At 57.2% G+C, this 18,428-nt stretch overlaps 1 protein-coding gene across 1 annotated transcript in view; it reads right to left on the bottom strand.

Moving 5' to 3' along the window:
• The window catches only part of NTN1 (netrin 1), a 100,772-nt gene extending 84,017 nt beyond the window's left edge, over positions 1–16,755 (bottom strand). The window contains exon 1 of the mRNA XM_062011022.1: positions 15,732–16,755. Coding sequence (XP_061867006.1) covers positions 15,732–16,755 — 1,024 coding nt within the window. The remainder of the gene's footprint in view (positions 1–15,731) is intronic.
• Between the last annotated feature and the right edge of the window lie 1,673 nt (positions 16,756–18,428).

The following is an 18,428-nucleotide window of genomic DNA, read 5'->3' as shown; positions in this document are numbered from 1 at the left end:
GACAGAGACACTGGGTTTTGGTGGGTTTCTTCCCAAATATTTGAGTGGAGGCACTGAGCAGGGTATCCAGTGGGGACACTCAGATGGCTGATGCTGCTCAGTGTCCCCAGGACACCCTGGCTGCCCATCCCACAGATGGGACTTGAGCTCAGCTCTCTTTCAGAGCTCCACCAGCCTTTACACTTGCTGGGCTGCTGCTGGGGGAGGGGAGTTGGGTGCTTTGGCCATGTCTTCCCACCCCCCTCCCCTCTACCCTGGGGGGGTGAGAACCAAAAGAAAAGGTCCATTTCTTTAGAAAGCAGGGCCTGACTATGGGAAGGGTCCCTGTATCCATGCAGCTCTCCCAGCCTCCCGCTTCCCTGTTGAGTAATCTCACTTCTAGGGCTGAATTCATTCAGACGTTGTGAAGGATTAGCTGACCTTTCTTTCAGCACTTGGTAAGCAGGGGATGTTAAAGCTTCCCCAAAATTAAACTCTCAGGACACTGTCTCAGAGGCTGAGAGCCTGGAGAGATGCTCAGCAAGCAGTGGCTGCTTCCTCAGTGTCTGCTCCAGGGCAGGGACAGACTGGACTGTCCCCTCACCCTGCCAAAAGTGCTCAGATCTGTGCATAGCCCCAATACCCAGCTGCATGGTCCTGCTGGGGGGTGAAACCAGAGGGTTTTCTCTCCTCTGTGATGATTTGGTCATTTTTTTCCCAGCTTGTCTGCAACAGTGGGAGGAAGGAGTGAGGGAAACTGAACTGAGCTGAGGTTTAGGGAGGTGAAAGCTGCCTGAGAAGGGTCGATGCTGTGCCAACTAAAAGGTGGCACCAGCTGGCAGGGACAAGCTGCTCTCTCCTTTATGAGGGAGCATTCACTCTGAAACCTAATGGCCACTTGTGGCTTGGGCAGTGTTTTGCTGCCTGGGATCTTGAGCTGGGACTGAGCATGAGGCACTTTAAGCTCCAAGCAAAGGTGTGATGGAGTGACATACAAAATACTTCCCACAGAGGTGCAATGTGCACATGACAAGGCTGCACTGCCCTGGTCAAGTGAGGCTGATTCTCAGAGCTGCTCCTTGCTGAATGCACAGGAGATACACACAAAAAATCCCCTCTTTTCCCACATGTCCTGTTAGTTTTTCCCTGACAGTGAAGCTCAGAGCTGGGGGACTGTACCTGGGCATGAGCAGAAAGAGCACATCTATCAAAGTGCAAATAGAGAGCTCTCCTTCTGTAAAGGCTGCAAGGATGGCCCCCCACCCCAGCACCCAAGGCAGTCAAACTCCTGGAGGTACCACCTTCCCTCCTTGCTTTCAGGCTCTCACTCATGGTTCTGTTGTTGCACCTGGCAGAACAGGAGCAAATTCCTCAGAGCAAGCAGAGCCCACGTGCAGCCGAGCCTGACCTTCTGCCCAAACCCAGGTGGGGAGAACAAAATACACAGAGGGAGAGCAAGACTCCATCCAAAGCCCACAGACAGCAGGAGTGGAAGTAGAAATGATCCCTCTTCCTCTCACTTGCTTTCTCTCTCCATCTCATGGGAACAGAAGCCATTCACATGCAGGAAGCAACGGCTGAACCCAAACATCTCAGCCACGTCGAGGCCGAGCTCGAGCAAACCCACTGCTGCTCTCTTTTCCATCTAGCTCAACTCAGCTTTTTTTCCTTTTACAGAAGCTGTGAGGGGGGTGAGGAGGTGCCTTTGTCATCCATTTAAATTGCTTGTCTAAATGGGCAGCCAACTCCTAACAGAGCTAATTTTATAGGCACCATAACCCAGTGTGAGAAGTTGCTTTTACGACTCCACACTCCCCCTGTCTCAAGCAGGAGCAGCCCAGAGCCCTGGGGAGTTTGCACAGAGCTGCAGTTCTCTGGCAAAACAAACAGCAAAAAAAAAAAAGACCCATAGAGACATTGGTAATTCAGAAAAATAAAACTGTCTTATGAGATATAAATTAGATGATTGCTCTGGGGAGATGAGTTGCTCAGCTCGCCCACGAGCCCGCCGCCGTCCGAGAGCATCTGTTGCAATTACAGGTTCTTCCAGCCTGCTCGGCAAAAATGAGCGCCCAAATATTTCAACAGCAGCTGGAGCTCGCTCAAACACTCCATGTTCTTTCTATGGCTGGACAGCAAGTGCTTGGCCTGAGCTAAACTGATAGCTGGCAGCCCCATCTCCTCTGAGGACTCGGCAGGTGGAAGCGCAGAGTCCCCCTCGCTGCAGGCAGCAGGGTCTGGATTGTCACCTTGCAGCAGGAGCTGGAGGCTGAGCTTGTCTCTCTTCATGGGTTTGTACAGTGCAAAGTGCACCCTTGGCACTGGATCAGCATTATTAATTGCCCATGAGAGGAGGCTTATAATCAGCCTTCAATGCTGTATAATTACACAGAAATTACCAGAAGAAATTAATTCCAAAAGGTGAACATATGGGCCATGACACTGAAGCTGAAGCTGGGTTTTGCCTCTGGTTACTGCCACTCATAACTGAGGGCAGAATCTAGGCCAAAAGTGTGTTTTCTAGTTCATGATTTATTGCAGCAAAATGGAGCTGGTAATGAAAACCGTGCTATGCTTAAGACACAGTTGACTTCTAACAAAAATGCCAGCAGGACCTCTTTATTCCTCTTCTTGCCTTACAGCTGCCTGGCAGCAGAGGATCTGCAAGCTCCTGCCAGCCCCCAGCCAGCTCCAGCCCCTGCTCTGCCTCTCTGCCACCCTCTCCCACCTTTCCCCGCCTGAGCAGAGCTGCAGGTTCTTTCAGCAAGCAGATAAAAGCCAGCCTCTATGACTCTGTATTTCAGCACGTTGATGTCCAAAATATCAGATTTGTCCCACTTTGCTGCATCATCGATCCATTCAACCCAACCCCTGTGGGTGCTGAGCACCCTCCCCAGCACCCAAAGTTGTTGGTGTCATATGGAGTAAGTGCTTTGCTCCTTCCTGGCTGCTCCCTAGCCTTAAAAATGCCATGTGTGTGTGTGTACAGAGAGCAGGACACCTCCCTGCTCTGTGCTGGGAGCAGCAGGTGGAGAGGACCCCAAGGGCAGCAGAGAAGGGACCTTACAGCCCTTCCAACTCCCCCCTCACCCCAAACACGGGGCGACCTGTGGGAAACGGTTGGGAGATGGCTGCGTGCCACGGCCGAGCCCGAGTGGGAGGGAGGGATGTCATTTACATGCCAGAGTTGTAGCCGGGCGCTTTCCAGCCCGGCACAGCCATGGAAATATATCCCAACCCTCAATATCGCCCCGCGCCTTCCCCTTGGGGAATTTCCCTCTGGGGAAGGGGGGTTGGTGGAGGAAGGTGCCAAAGAAAAGATGCCCGAAGGAAGCGTCCAGGCGCAGGGGGATGAAATGCATCGGACTCAGGCGCAGGGCGTAGCTGAGGACGAGCTGAGCCGTGTGTGCCAGACACAGCAGGAAAGTGACGGGCTGGGTGACAAGTGCTGCGGGCTCTCCTCAGCTCTCTTGCTGCCTCAATGGGTGACTCTGCAATCAAGGTCCCATTCAAGCCAGGAAGAGTCGGATCCCGGGGAAATGTGTTAGGCCAGCACTTTCCACTTCTCTTTCAGAAAGACACCTATAAATTTGCCGGGGACAGGGGTACAGTACATGCTTCTGCTGCAGCCACTTCCACCGACTCCTTAAAAGCAGCCCAGCACCCTGGGAAATTCATCACATGCAAGCAATTAACAGCAGTGCGTGCGAGTTCAGGGACCCCCTCACTGCCAAGCACCAGAGTGCAAACCCCAGCACCCTTAGTCAAAGCAAACGAGTCAGACGATGGGAGATAAATACATTTCTCCCAACAGCAGACCCACTTTACATTCCTTTTTCTTGAGCAGAGCTGCTTTAACGGGGCACTGGAAGAAAGGGCAAGCGGAGCCTACGAGTCCTCGTGCCTCCCCGCTTCCCTGGGCAGAGCTGCCCGAGGTCTCGCTGCTATTCTCAGCCTCGTGATTGTTGTTATTATTATTGTTATGATTATTTGCATTTCATTCCCTTTTGGGTAATGAATAATTTATGACTCTGTCTCCATCCCCTTTCAATGGCTTCACTATCCGAGGGAGACTCGCTGAATAATTTGGATCATTCGTTTTCAAGTGCACGGGCTGCCGACAAATTGTTCGCTTTTCATTCCTTGGGGGACGTTCATTGGTCTCCCAAACCAGGGGAGTGCTTTGGGTGCCCCGACCACGTGAGGAGCTGTCTGGGGTTTTGTCAGGATTGTCTGTTTTTTTTTCATCTGATTGGGTGAAACTTTGTGAAGTGGAGGCGAACAAACAGCTTGCTGAGGGTGGGGGGGTAGATTTGGGGAGGAATGCGACTTTCTGCCAGCGTTTGGTGGTTCTTCAGGGGCTGGTGGAAAGCTGCTGATGAAACATCACCTCCTGTTTCAAAGGCATCGCTATTTTCGCTGTTTGACTCCACCAAAACTCTCGTGAAGCTGACCATTCGCCTTTTGCTCGCTCGGTGCTAACGAGAGAAACACCACAGAGTCTGCTTTGAGTGGTGCTTTTAAACATCCACGAGGGAGGCAGTTGAAAGCTGGACTTAAACTCTGCCTTACTCACAACTTTAATTCCACAGATGTCTCAGACTAACGAGGCACAGGACAGACCAAGTACTTAAGCTGAACGTGAAATGATACAAGGTGGGGACAAGTTGAACACATTTATCACAGAAGAAGATTCTGAAAATGAAGAAGTAATTGCATGAGACACTAATCATTGGCTGCTGCTTTGCCTAAAATCCTGGCGGCACATCGATGTTCAAGCAGCTTGCATTTTTTGCTTTCAAATCAAATAGGTGCCTGTATTACCCTGGCTGTGCCCACCAGGATGGGTTTTGGGACCCTGTGGTGCCCTGATGGTGGTTCATCACACAAAAGCAGCATCCTCTGTTCTGCAGAGGTCCTGGCAGGGTCCTGGCTCAACAGAGCCGTGTCCCCGGGCCAAGGGCTGCACCTTGCTCTGCTGCAGGCTCACAGGGTGGAGATGGCTGACACATCCCCTCTGGTACCTGCGGTTTGTCTGGGAGGTCCCCGTTTAGGCAAATCTCCACAGATTTGCTGCCAGCTCCGTGAAAATCATCAGGACACAACACACACAGCTGCAGAGTGACCCAATAGCAAAGCTGTGCTGCTCCACAGCCCGCCTTGATCCTCCCTCTTCTAGGCAGGACACTACACCCAAAAACGCCTTGGGCTGACTTCAGGCTCACCTGGGAATGAACAGAGCATCTCTGCTCCAGCTCAGTCCTTCCCTCACGGTGGGGTGTGATTGTCACCCTGTAGCCACAGAGCATCCAACTGCCTGCACCGCACAAGCCCCAGGGTAGAGCTCCCTCCTCCCTGCCCCACACGGCCGCCTGCTCAGCCCCGATTTACGAGCAGCGTGTGAAGGACAGGCACTGTGCTGCTGGGCTCAACAATGCCTGATATTAGCCGAATTACAAAAACAAACAACCCAAACCCCGCCGGGAGCTCGTTGCATTTATCTTCTTTTGTCCGGTTTTGCTTCAGCGTGAAAGTCGCCCTTTCAAGTCCAGCAGTTGTGTTCCAGCCCCGGCGGGTAGCTGCTCCAAAGCGTTACACTCCGAGCTTCCCAATGGCATGTTTGCACAGTTCAATTCATTTCTAAATATTCAGTGGAGTTTCCCTCCCTCCTACCCTCCCAGAACTCTTTGGGGTTTTTTTTTTTGCCCAGGAGCTGAGGGTGTAAAGTACAGGGCCAGGGATACTGGTGCACAGAGCCTTTGTGTGCAAACACAAGCTGCTGTTTGTATTTGCCTTCACACTGTCAGAGCTCAATTGTGTGCGGTGCAACGCTGGCTACCAGGCTGCTTTCAATATCCGCCCGGCCATCCCCGCTGCCAGCGAGCCGCTCCCCCTCCCCGGCTGCTTTGAACCCAAGTGATTTAATTTCATGAGACTTTGGGTAATCATGTTACAATCTCCAACACTAACCAGAACTGACTCCCTATTGCAAAAGGGTGGGCGGGCAAAGGAGTCAACAGCCTCCCTCAGGCCAGTCCGCAGCCGGGGCAAAACGCACGAGGACTGCTGCCTGCCTGCTGCAGCGACACTTTGCAGATGAGGCTGCAAAACAGCCTCTTGCCAGCTGCAGGAGGGAGCCATCGGCTTTGGCCGTCCTGAGGATGCTCTATGGGCTGCTCTGCTCTGCTCCTGCACCACCATGGCTGAGTTTTAAAACTAAACCTTTTTCTCCTCATCATTTGCTCTACCCATCGTTTACCTTCCTTCTTCCCTGTTCCATTTGCAGTGTCCTGATACCACAGGACTGGATTTGCTTCTGGGACAGGTTCTTCCTGGTTATATGTGACTCCATGCTGCAGCACGCAGTGGTGTGGGAAGAGCTGGGGCCTCCCTGGATGAGGAGTGAGTCTGGGGAAGGTCCAGCATAAGGAAGAGGCTGAAGAGAAAGAGATTCAGGTCTCACTTGCCCACACTGCCTCCCTCATCCCGTCTCACCTCCCTGCACAGGTCTCAGTCCTTCCCAGAGCATCTCCTGACCATTCAGAGATCACACACTAGACTTGAAGGAACTTCTGGAGCTGTGAGAGCAAACCAAGGTGCTGCAGCAGGAACCAGGCACTGGACAATCCCCAACGGGTGCTGAAATATGCCCTTTTTCCAATCAGATGCACTGTCCTTGCTCTCTCCATCCACTGTGATCTGACTGCCCAAGACTGGACCCTAAAAACCCAGAAAGCTGACATGAAGGGACATTAATTTGCCCTGTGAAAATAGCCTCACTCAGCCAAAATGCTGCACAGATCATGATGATCCACATGGCCCCACAGAGCACAGCCTAGTCAGGACCTCAGTGATGGATGGCTCTGAAATATCATGAGGAAGGTGACATGGACTCCTCAACCATCTTTCCACCCAAATCTGTGAACCTGGAGCACACAGGCATGTGTAAAGTTGGAACAGCTGGGCTTCAACTCGCAGACCCAACATGGATATAGCCCACAGCCCAGAGTGCAAGTGCATGGAGCAGTGACTGATGAGCCAGCAGCTCTCCTCCTGCCTTTCTCCTCTAACTCTCACCTGGGATGGGGGTGGGGGAAAGAAAATCCTCCTGTTTCTAGCACACAGAGACATTGGGGAGTGCTTTTCCTGCTCCATCACTCACTACCACATCACTATGCCTACTCCTCCACAGTCAGAAGGCATTTCCCATCCCAGCAGGTCCCCTCAGTGAGTCAAAAAGAACAAATTGGCTGTAAAATAGTCCTTGAGAACTCAATCCCTCACAGTCTGTATCAGTGCCCTGGTTGCTCCTGCACCTGCATGATACCTTTGTCCTTCTCCAGGTGAATTTAGGGGTGCCACGTGTAAGCTTCTGGCTCTCCACCCTCCTCTCCCCAAACAGGAGAGATGCAGCAGCTTTGACCCTCGAGCAGGGAACACAGTTGTCCCCAAGACCCTACTGAGGCTGATCACCCTGACCTGCCCCTGTGTTCCCTCTCACCTGCCCACACAGTCTTTATCATTGGTCATTTTGGCAGAAGGTTGCAAAAGTCTCCCGGGCTCATTTTTTACCCACCCTGCCTTCCCTAGGGGCACAGAACAAGAGCAGAGCTGGGGGCTGCAGGTCCCCATGAAGCACTCCAGGGCACCATGTCCTTGTGCCAGGCTCAGCAGAAGAGGGAATGTCTCTCTGGGTAACACCACAGCCTGGATGCCAACAGCCAGTGGGCAAAGCTAGAGGTGCCTGACAGCCCATAACCCTCCATGAAACAATTCAGAAAGACTCTGCACTTCAAGGAGAGTGTGAAGTGGAGTTTTTCCCTTCCCCAGCCTCCAATCTGCCACCGAGGAGGGAGATGCAGAAACGATTTTCGACCCTCCCCATCATTCACGAGACTCTTTGGAAAAGTTTGAAAGGAAAAACTCCTGCCTGCACCCTCCCTGCTCCCCCAGTCGCGTGTGGGACAAGAAAGTGTGCTCTCTCCCGTTCTGTGGCTTGCTTTGCTCGCTGCAGTCGCCGGCGATGCCGCAGGCTCTGTGCACGGGAGATGCCCATCGTGAGCAGGAGGAATTCCCTTATCCCCGACCTGCTCTGCCAGGTGACAATCTATTTATTTCGTATCTACCAAAAGAAAAAAAGGGCAAGATTTTGCACCCCACTCCTCAAGTGACTCCCCTGCCTTCTGCTGTGCCTAAACCAAGCTCCCAGCCGGCGGGCGGCTCAGCCCCTCCGTGCTGCTCACCGCTGCCGCCAGCACAGGCTGCTCCCGCCTGGGATGGAGGAAGAACAGCCACGGCTCAGAGCAGGAAAAGTCTCGCTGTTTCCTTATCAGTCCCCAGGGCATCTTAATCCCCCTATAAACGAAAGCTATTACACAGTTATCGTTTTAAAAGCCCGCTCATCACTTCAGCCCGGGCGCAGCCGTCAGCGGAGGTTTTGGAGCGTGGCTGCTGAGGGTGAAGCCACCGCTACGGGAGAGTCGTGCTGGCACCCGCTAAGGATTCGTCCCGCTTCTTCCCGAGCTGTGCTTTGATCCCCAGAGCCGTGCGGAGGCAGCTCCGGCCCCGCGGCCGTGCCAGGCTCCCGGCTTCTGGCTCCGGCTCCGGCTCCGGCTCCCCGTTCCCGGCTCCTGGCTCGGGCTCCGGCTCCGGCTCCCCGTTCCCGGCTCCTGGCTCGGGCTCCGGCTCCGGCTCCCCGTTCCCGGCTCCTGGCTCGGGCTCCGGCACGCTGCCCTGCGGGAAGCAGCGGGGATCTGGCAGCGCTGCTCCGGAACGAGAGCTCGGGCCGTGCAAAGCAAACGTTCCCCGCTGACTGCAGCGGCAAAGGCCAAACGGCAGCCACCGCTCCGGAGACACCCTGGGGCAAAGCAGATGGGGCTGCTGGGCTCTGCCGCTGCCCGGTCCTCTTCGCCGGGTCTAAGCTGCCTGTGCGGGCTCATCCCGGCCACAAGACCTCTGTCTGTTGTGTTGCTGCCTGAAAAACTGGGGGATCTGTTCGGTGCCATCATGAACGTACCACAAATGAATGACCCGTGTGGGGCTCAGCCCTGCTGCTGCAAGGCTGGGGTGTGCAGGCAGCGCTTTCTAGGAAAGGATGTGGTATTCTGTGGCTCCTGGGGGCTGCTTTGGGGTTATTTCTGCCATTCAGTATAAACACGGGGCCAAATGATGTGCAAGCTCTGCAATGCTCTGAGTTAATTGAGCTGTTTCTCATTGTCCTGGTCCAGGATCTCCACTGCCCTGCATAGTCACCAAGGCACAAGGGGCTGGGGGAAGAAACAGCACTCCAAAATCCTCCAAAATGTCCCCAGGAAAACCCTGCTTGCACAGGCCAGCCCTGGCCCATAATAAGTACAAGATCCTCCAAAAGCACTGTACCACAAGCAGGCCATCCCAAAAGAGAGGCAGGAGAGACCAAGGGCCAAAAGAGGCAGCAACCCTCAGTAGTCAAAAAGTCCATCTCTCACCTTGAGGATGAAGGGGATGTACATTAAGAATGTAAAGACGGGCTCTTGTGTCCCAGCTGCCCTCATTTCATGGGCCAGGTGGGAAAAACAGGACCCTTGGGAGTGTTTTTGCAAGAAGGATCCTCACAGACAACAGAGATTCAAGATCTCTGGAGAGAGAGAGGAGAGGCAGCAACGTCCCCCCGGACGGTCGCGGGGAGTTTGCTGAAGCAGCATCAGCTGAATAAGGATGACATGCTTTGGCCCAGAAAGAGGAGGGCAGAGATTAGCTGTGGACAAGCTCAAGGGAAGGCAAGTGTCCAACCCTGAGTGCCAAGCCTGGTTTTGTTTTAGCCTTAACTGCGCTTTTTTGTTTGTTTGTTTGTTGGTGTAAAAACCTTTCTGTTGGAAATCAGTTTAACTTTAAGCTTCCTGAGAATAAAAGCCTGTGAGAAAGCTCTGCCCATGCAAGGCCCACTTGGGAGGCTACAATGGGAGTCTCAGCAGCTTACAGGTCCATATTTCTATGGCTACAGCACCCATCTGCTCAGCAATACAGTGCAGCTCCCCATGGGGACCTGAGCGAGGGCTGGCGTGTGAAGGACTCACAGCTCTGTGGGCAGCACAGGGTGCCACCAGAGGTTCACTCCACACAGGGGCTGCTGCAGTTGCTGACTGGAGTGTCATCACTAGTGAAGCTGCACCAGTGTTTCCCTAGACAGGAGGATGATCTGATACTGCTTCACACCTTTCTCACCCCAAGTACAAAGTATTTCTTTACTCTCTATGAAGGGGGAAACTGAGGCAGAAGACAAGTCTGGATATCAGAAATGATGGCTATTCCTAATATCCTTAGAAAGTAATGAGTAATATCAGCACAGGGCAGCTCCATCAGCCCTCCCTGGCTGCCTCAAGCTAGAGACAGACTTACTGTGCTGCCCAGCCCCTGGCAGCAGCATCCATCCCACACAGGTGGAGGGATGCTACACTCTCAAATCCTGTATGGCCACCTTGGAAACCCTACTCAGAGCCTCTTTGGTTGGATAAGAAATGTTGCTGCTTTACACAATGAGAAAGGAAGAGATAAGCAGGTAAATGCCAGGGACACTCAGAATTCCTCACAGATGGATTTGTGAAGCCACTGACAGTCTTTCTCTGACTCTCATCCCATCATGGTGCCCAGAACCAAAGCTGAAGAGAGTGTCCAGCCAGGTCTCTGTCAGATTCTGCTGGTCCTACCTCTCACTCTGTTTCCAACTCTGCTGCAGAGCCCTCTCTTCTGCAGAAGATCACTGCAAGAGAGGAGAAGACACCAGAAAGGACATTTCCCACCGACCCAGTCCTTCATGGCCCGATGGCTGATCTTAGCCCCCATGAACCACCATCACCGTCGGGGACTTGCCCTTACTCCCTGCTCTGCCCATCCTCCCTGACCCTGCAATGGCCACAAGCATGCTCTAGTGCACCCAAGTCATCAGTCACCACCAGCTTGACTTCTTGTCCTTTCCCTGGCCAAGGGGAATGTGAAGGAATCGCCTCATAGAGCCACCCAGCACCCCACTGTTCCAGCCCTGTGCAAAAATGGATACAGACAGGATACAGACAGGATGAGAAGCATGGAGGGGTTTTTAAGTGGAGATGATCAAAGCAGGCTAAAGAAAAGGAATCACTAAAATTTCATAAGGGACACCAGGAAGTCCCTGAGAGGAAAAGCTACAGTCCTCACATCCCTCAGCAGCACCAGAGCTGTGCTTGTGAGGAGGGTGGAGTGGAGCCCACGGACTGTTTCAGTAAGTGTTGCCCTGCAAACACCTCCCCAGACAGCCATGGAGATAAGAAAGCCCCAGGTTTGCCTGGAAAGAAATGTTTCATGAGGAATGTCTGTCAGGCTGTTCTCTGGTAGTTCCAGGTCCCTTCTGTGTCCGAGCTGAAGTCTCCTTTTAGCTGGAGAAGAGACTCACTCGCAGACGGCTCTGAGATGGGACACATCGCAGCCTGGGAACTCTTCTGCAGGGGCTGTGGAGCCCCAGGCTGGTGCCAAATCCCTTCTCTGCAAACACAATGTGTTTCCTTTCCCTCTCTGCAATCGCACTTGTGACTGTTAAACACTCTCTAGGCATCGCAGAGGGCCAAAACACAAGCGTCGCCCAGCACCTGCAGCCAGCGCTGATGTCAGGCACACGTGCAGGTGCCGGGCGCGTCCCTGGGCCCCGCGGGGCAGAGGGGCCATGCAGCACCAGAGCTGTGCTGGGAATGAGGCTGGAGGCTGCTCCCAGCGTGTCTGCCAGGCTTTGCCTGGTGGCACCTGCTCTGGCCAAGGCAAATGCAAAGGTATTTGCTGCAAGTTATCAGATGTAGTGCTGTGGTTCATGAGAAATCAGGGAGCAGAGCTGATTGCGTTTTATTGATGGCCCTAAATCTGGTCACAGCCCCTGCCTGTGTTTTCATGAGTCCTCACAAGCTCACCAGCAGCTGAGCTCTGGCAACATTTTCATTCAGGCATTTTCCAGCTGCAATCTCCTCTCACAAGGGAGCTGGAAGCTCCATCAGGACAAACTGGGTTGGAGAAACGGGGCTTGGGCTGGACCAACACTGAGCAAGCGGAGCCAGCCCCACGGCACTGGGGAGAGAGAGGATGGAGAACAGACCTCCAAGCTCGTCTCCAAGCTGCATCCTCCCTGGAGCATGTCAGCTCCCAGGCGCTTGGCCAAATCCAAACTGTAAGGCCAAGCTCTACGTGGATGAGTTATTTGCCAGGTAAAGTTGATGGGAACCTGAATCTGTGAAAACCTCTGTTGGCTGCACTCCTACAGGAGCAGGTCCCTGGAGAACATCTCCATGGGCCAGACTCTGTCCTCTCAGGCTGTGGTGCCCAGGTTCTTGCAGGCAGCAAGAAGTGATAAAGAAAAATTAGATCTGGCTGACAAAAAACGTTCCCGTGGGAAATTTTGACTTTTTTGTCAGAAACTCCAGCTCGTTTCTTTTTTTCAGCCCCAAATAAGCATGAATAGGAACAAAGATTCACTTTTGGCAGGGGGGAAATGAGCTTACCAGAGAAAATACTCAATATTTTAAAGCAAAGCAGATGCATTTTATCATTTTTCTCCTTGGTTGGAGAAAGAAAAAGATATTAAAAAATCCAGGGAAAAAAAAAAAAAGAGCCCAAATATCGTGGAAAAAAACCTACAAATTTAATGTCAGTTCTCACACCACTGCCTGGGGGTAAATTCAACTCAGTCGGGTGATTCCAAGCTTCCTCTGGTTTCCCCTCTGCAGCAGTTGATGTCCAGAGATATCCCCAGCAGCTCCCCACTCGTCCCCAGCTCCAGCTGACCGCAGAGGCCGACTTTCTCCTTGGATTTAGGAGGGAAACCAGGGTGGGCTGATGGTCATGAGCAAGTGGGTGGGAGCTGAATGGGGTTATTGTGATCTTTATCTTAGGGGGGATTATTCCAGGCAGTGTGGGCTTGGCAAGGGCAAGGCAGTTGTTTGGCCGGGGATGGTTTTGCAGACTGATAGGTACGGCCTCAGGCAAGGCGCAGGGAAAAGGATTTTACGGTAGCTTCGACTTTGTAAAGCAATCACTTCCCCCAAAGCCGGCGGGAAAGGAAACGAACCTGAGTGATTTTTCGTTTGCAGATGTCTGAGGCGGCTCCAATTCTGCACAGGCTCAAAGGCAAAGCCTGGCACAAAAGGTACACGTTTTACTAGGAACTGGGAACTTCTTTCCTTTTTATTGAATCATAAAATTGTTCGGTTGGAAAAGACCTTAAAGCTCATCGAGTCCAACCACTCGTCCCATCCTGCCAAGCCCACCACTAACCCACGTCCCTAAAAACAGAAGGAAGTAAATCGGGAGGGAGAAGGGTGGTAAGAGTACGGGGACAGCACTGTAACCGCATCAGAAGCATTTTTGGGAGCGCTTCAGGACCCTGAAGGAGAAACCACACCGAGATCGCGCCGGGTTTTACGGCATTGCCCATAGCCGTCACTTTCTTGCCCGCAGGGAACTCATCCCTGCCCGGGAGAGGCGACTGACGCCTGTGGGCAGCTGAAATCCTCCTGCTCTCCCAAACCTGAGCCCTTCGTGCTCTCCCAGACCTGCTGCTGAGGAACCAGCCGCGCCCCGGGGAACGATCCCGACGCGGAGTCCGGTACCCGCGGCCTCTGCCGGGATGGAAGAAACGCAGCCCCGGAGAGAAATCCCGTCTCGGGGCTTTTGGCAGCCCCGAGCGGCATCCACCGCCTTTCCCTCCGGCACACGGTCCCTCCGCCTCGACGGGACCCGCGGCCCGGGACACAGCATCGCCCCGGGGATGCTCCTGGCTGCCCTGGGACTCCCGCACCTTCCTCCTGCCCCGTGGCATCGGGCCGCCGGGTATCGGGTCCCCGTGTTGAAGGCGGCGGCGAAGAAATTGTGCTCTTTGCAAGGGACACATCTGATTGTGATTTGGGGGCGAAAAAAAATGGAGAAAGGAAAGAAAACAAAATAAAAAGCTCAATCCCGGCCGCTCGGCGAGAGTTGTTGGCTCGGATTTTTTTTTCCCTGTCGTCGGAGCTGCAAATATTTTGGAAGCCAGGGCCGTGTTTTCCATGTAAACAAGGCGGCGGCAGGCGGACGGCGGGGCTGGGGGGTCCTGGGAGCGAGAGCTGAGCCCGGCTCGGAGCCGGGTGCCCCCCAGCCGCCCGCACACGGCTGATGCCGGTGGCCGGTCCCTGTCCCCGAGCCCGCGGGGAGGAGCGGGGCGGCGGCGCAGGGGGATCCCGCCGGGAGCAGGGGATGGGGGAGCGCGGGGAGCCGTCGGGATGTGCAGGGACTCGAAGAGAAGAGTCCCTGGCCAGCCCGGGCAGAGCCGAGGCACTCTCCGTGTCCTCTCGGGGACAGCTCGGAGAGGCCGGGGCTCGCTTACAGCCAGGACGGCCAGGGTTTAGCGCCAGAGACTGAGTGAACCGGTTGCTCCCCGATTGTCCCGTAGTCGTTCAAGTCCTCCCTGTCCCTGAGACCGCCCGCACCCAGAGACCGCAACAACGGGAGCCGCCGACTTTGCCGAGCCCTTCTTCCCAACGCCGGCCGCCCTCTCGCTCCAGACACGACCAGAACCCATCCCCGTCTCGTCCGGGCACGGAACCTCGAAGAGAGCCGGCGGGTCTGTGCTCCGGTGTCCCGGGGAAGGGAGCAGGTCTGCCGGGGAGCTGCGTGATCCCTGCACCGGACCCCGCTCCGCGCGCTGCGGGACCCCCGGCCAGGAGCCACCGGAGGCGGGACACCCTTCCCACCCAGCCAGGGCTCCTCAGCCCTTCTCCGGACACCAACGGTGGTGTTCCCGGTTTCTCGAGAGTCCCTTCTCCCCTCTCCTGAGCTCCTTGGTGTCCCCTGCCCCGTGCCTCCAAATCTCCCGCCGTTCCCTCCTCTGTGTTCCAGAGTCCTTGGTGTCTCCCGCCTTGCTCTCCCGGATGCCTGCCATGTCCCCCATCCCACGCCTCGGGGGCTTTTGGTATCCCCTGCCCTAAATTCGCGTGCCTGACAGGTGGCCCTGTCCGGTGGTCGTCAGTTCCCCATGTCCCCTGCTCTGCACCTCCGTCTCCCTCGGCGTTGTCACCACCAGCGGGCTCCCGGGTCCCTCCCGTTCCCTGCGTTTCTGAGTGTCTTCACATTCCCTGCTCCGTGCTTCCAATTCCTCGCTGTCCCCTCCTTTGCCCTACTCTCTCGAGTACGCCTCAGTGTCCTCGCCCTGTTCTGCTCTCCTCCTCCCTGCGTGTCCCCTGCTCGCCGTGTCCCTGAATGTCCCCATTGCCTTTTGCTCCCCGTCCCTTATGTGTCCTGGATGTCCTCCCGCCTTGCCCTCCCCGTCCCTGAGAGTCCCTTCGCCCGGTCTTGAGTGTCCCTCGGCCCATCCCTCCTCGTCCCCCGCCGGGTTCTGAATATCCCCAGTCTCGCCGTGCCCTGCCGAGTCCTGGGTGTCTCCTGCCTTTCCCGCCGGGTCCCGAGTGTCCCTCAGCCTTTCCCTCCTCGTCTCCCGCCGGGCCCTGAGTGTCCCTCAGCCTTTCCCTCCTCGTCTCCCGCCGGGTCCTGAGTGTCCCTCAGCCTTTCCCTCCTCGTCTCCCGCCGGGTCCTGGACGTCTCCCTGCGTTTCCCACCCCGTCCCCCGCCGGGTCCTGAGTGTCCTCCCGCCTTTCCCTCCCCGTTCCCTGCCGTGTCCTCCTCCCACCCCTCCCTCCCGCTGCCCTTCCCGGGACCTCGGTGCTCTCTCCCCGCCCTCCCCTCCGAGTCCGTCGGCGCGTCCGTCCCCGCGGCGCGGGACTCACCCACGCACTCGTTGGCCTCCCGGGCCGTCGCTCTCTGCCAGGGCCGGTCGTAGTGGAAGGGCTTGCAGCGGTCGCACTCGGGGCCGGCCGTGTTGTGCTTGCAGTCGCACACCAAGCTGTCGTCGCGGTCGCGGACGCAGCGCGACGCGTGGCCGTTGCACTTGCATCGGCCGCCGACCTGCAGGTCAGAGACGGCGTAGAAGTAGGAGTCGCGGGCCAGCTCGGAGTCGTCCTCGCTCTCGTCGCCGAAGGTGTGGAGGCGGCTGAAGGTCACCCTGATGTCGGTGGCCGTCACCCAGTCCTGCAGCACGGGCGAGTTGTCGAAGTCGTGGGCGGTGGGGCGACCGTCCAGGGTGCTGAAGGCGATGAGGCCGCCGGAGAGGGGCCGCACGTCGGTGTGCGAGTCGGTGCACACCGCCTCCTGCTCGTTCTGCTTGGTGATGGCGGCGCGGCTCGGCTTGTTGTACATCTTGCGGCACTGCGTGGAGTAGAACTGGAAGGGCACCCAGGTCTTGCCGTAGTCCATGGACTTGTGGATGGCCATGGACTCCGGGCGCGGGGAGCAGAACTGCAGGCTGACGTAGGTCACCTCGAATTTCTTGCCCAGGGACAGGGTGAGGGTGACGTTGTGGGGATACTGGACGTAGCTGTCGGACTGCCAGCAGGTCAGGTTGTGCGGGTTGTTGAGATCGGTGAGGAAGGAGGGCGGGTGGGCGCGCTTGGGGTCGGAGGCGTTGCAGAGGTGGCAGGAGCGGACCTGCTCCTCGCCCTTCTCCGTCACCACGCAGTACCGCGACGGCGGCTTCCCGCAGGTGCTCGACACCTTCACCTCCTTCCCGAAGGCCGAGTTGACGAAGTCGGGGATGCAGCGGCGGGGCAGCCCGTGCTCGTCGTAGCACGGGTCGGGCTGGGCCGTCTGCACGGCGAACATGCTCCCGCCGTGGTACCCGCCGCGCAGGGGCTGCGCCAGCCACGCGGCCGCCAGCAGCAGGGCCAGCGGCCCCTCCGCGCCCCTCCGCGCCATCCTGCGCACCCTCCGCGCGGCGTGGGGAGAGCGGCCACCCGCGCAGCCCCGCGGGGCGACCCGGGCCGACGGAGACGGTGCGGCGGCTCAGGGAGCCCGGAGCATCGCCCGCCCCGCGGCCAGCCCCGCCGAGAAAGGGGAGACGGCGGCGGCGACGGCACCACAAAAGTGCGGCGGGCGGCGGGGCTGGGTCCCGCCTGCCTCCCGCCCCGGCTCTCGCACGGAGAATGACTGGCGGTCCCAGCCCCCGCAGCGTTTGAGGTCATGCTAAAGGAGTGACATCGCGCTCAAGGAACAGAACAACGACATCCACTGGCGGCTCAGCCAGAGACACGCGCAGGCCTCGGGGAGGGCGGGGGGGGGGGGGGGGGATGGGAGAGGGACGGAGCCCGCCCCGACACCGCGGCGATGGGGGCCAGCGCCGCCGCCGGGTTCCCAAGCCGCCCCGAGGAGACGGGGAAGGGCCTTCCCTCTGCCCCCTTCCCGCTGTGCCCCCGGATAGGACAGGATCGGCACAAGGCTGCCTGCTCCCGTGGGATGCTCCGTGGGCGGGGAGGGGGTTGAGGCGGCGGCCGGGAGGATGGGGATGCCGAGTGGGACAGGATTGGGCCCTCTCGCATTTGGTCGCCGATGGCTTCCTTTTCTCTACCGGGACAGACGGGGCCTGACCTCGCAGCTGCACGGGGAGGGAGGCCGAGGCAGAGCCACGGACTAGAGCAGGAGCCCGGAGCCCGGCCGGGCCGTGACCCGCTTCAAGGGGGGTTCCGGCGGGTCCCGGCCAGAAGCCTTCGGCACCGGGAAAGAAAACACAGTATTGGGGAAGTTTAACTGGGGGAAATCTCTACTCCTTGGGCACGACACGGGAATTAAGTGGCCTGATGACCCCTGGAAGGTCGTTTTAGGGAGCTGCTCTCTGTGAAGGGGCGGCTTCCCCGGCACGGCCCCGGGGACAGCCTGGATGAGGGGGCTGCGCGGCGCTTCCCCTCGGTGTGAGGCTTATCGGCGCTCCCGTTAAAGCCGGGAAGGGGTTACAGGGTGGCACTTGTCCCTCACGGGGTCGCGCCTCAGCCCTGGGCTCCCCTTTCCTCCCCAAAGGACCTCTGGGCCGCCCCATCGACGGCTGCTTCCCTCTCTCCTTCTCTACCTCCGGGTCCACTCCGCCTGGACTCTTCCCCCGCTGATCCCGGCCGGGGGCTGCCCCGGGGTCGGTACCGAGCTCCTGGAGAGACGGTCCCGGGAGGAACCGAGGGCTTTCCCTGCCGCGGCTGCCGCCCGCCCTGTTCGCCCCCCTCCCTCCCTCCTTGATTAAAAGGGCACTTTTATTTTTCCAACGGAGATGCCCTTTCTCGGAGCGCTGCCCACGCCGTGTCACTCAAGCAGCCAGGCTCTGGCACGACGGCGCGGTCCCACCCTGGCGAGCCCCGGCGGGGCGGCCCGAGGGGACGGGGGGCTGCCCGGGCAGCGGCGAGCCCCAGGCCGGCCTCCACCTCCTCCCCTCCGCCCGCCCCTCTCCCCTCTTTGAATTCCTTGCCACCGAGCTGAATAAAAGTGGTTGTTGTAAATTGAATTAGTGCCTGATTAATCTGCTCCCGGGCCTGCTAGCCCAGCGGGGCGTCTTTGGCAATGCAACCGCCTTCCCCGCAGGGCAGCGGGGCTCCGCAGCCTCCCTGCCC

Source organism: Colius striatus, chromosome 18, assembly GCF_028858725.1.
Source record: "Colius striatus isolate bColStr4 chromosome 18, bColStr4.1.hap1, whole genome shotgun sequence".
NCBI lineage: Eukaryota > Metazoa > Chordata > Aves > Coliiformes > Coliidae > Colius > Colius striatus.
This window is presented reverse-complemented; position numbering and strand designations above follow the sequence as displayed.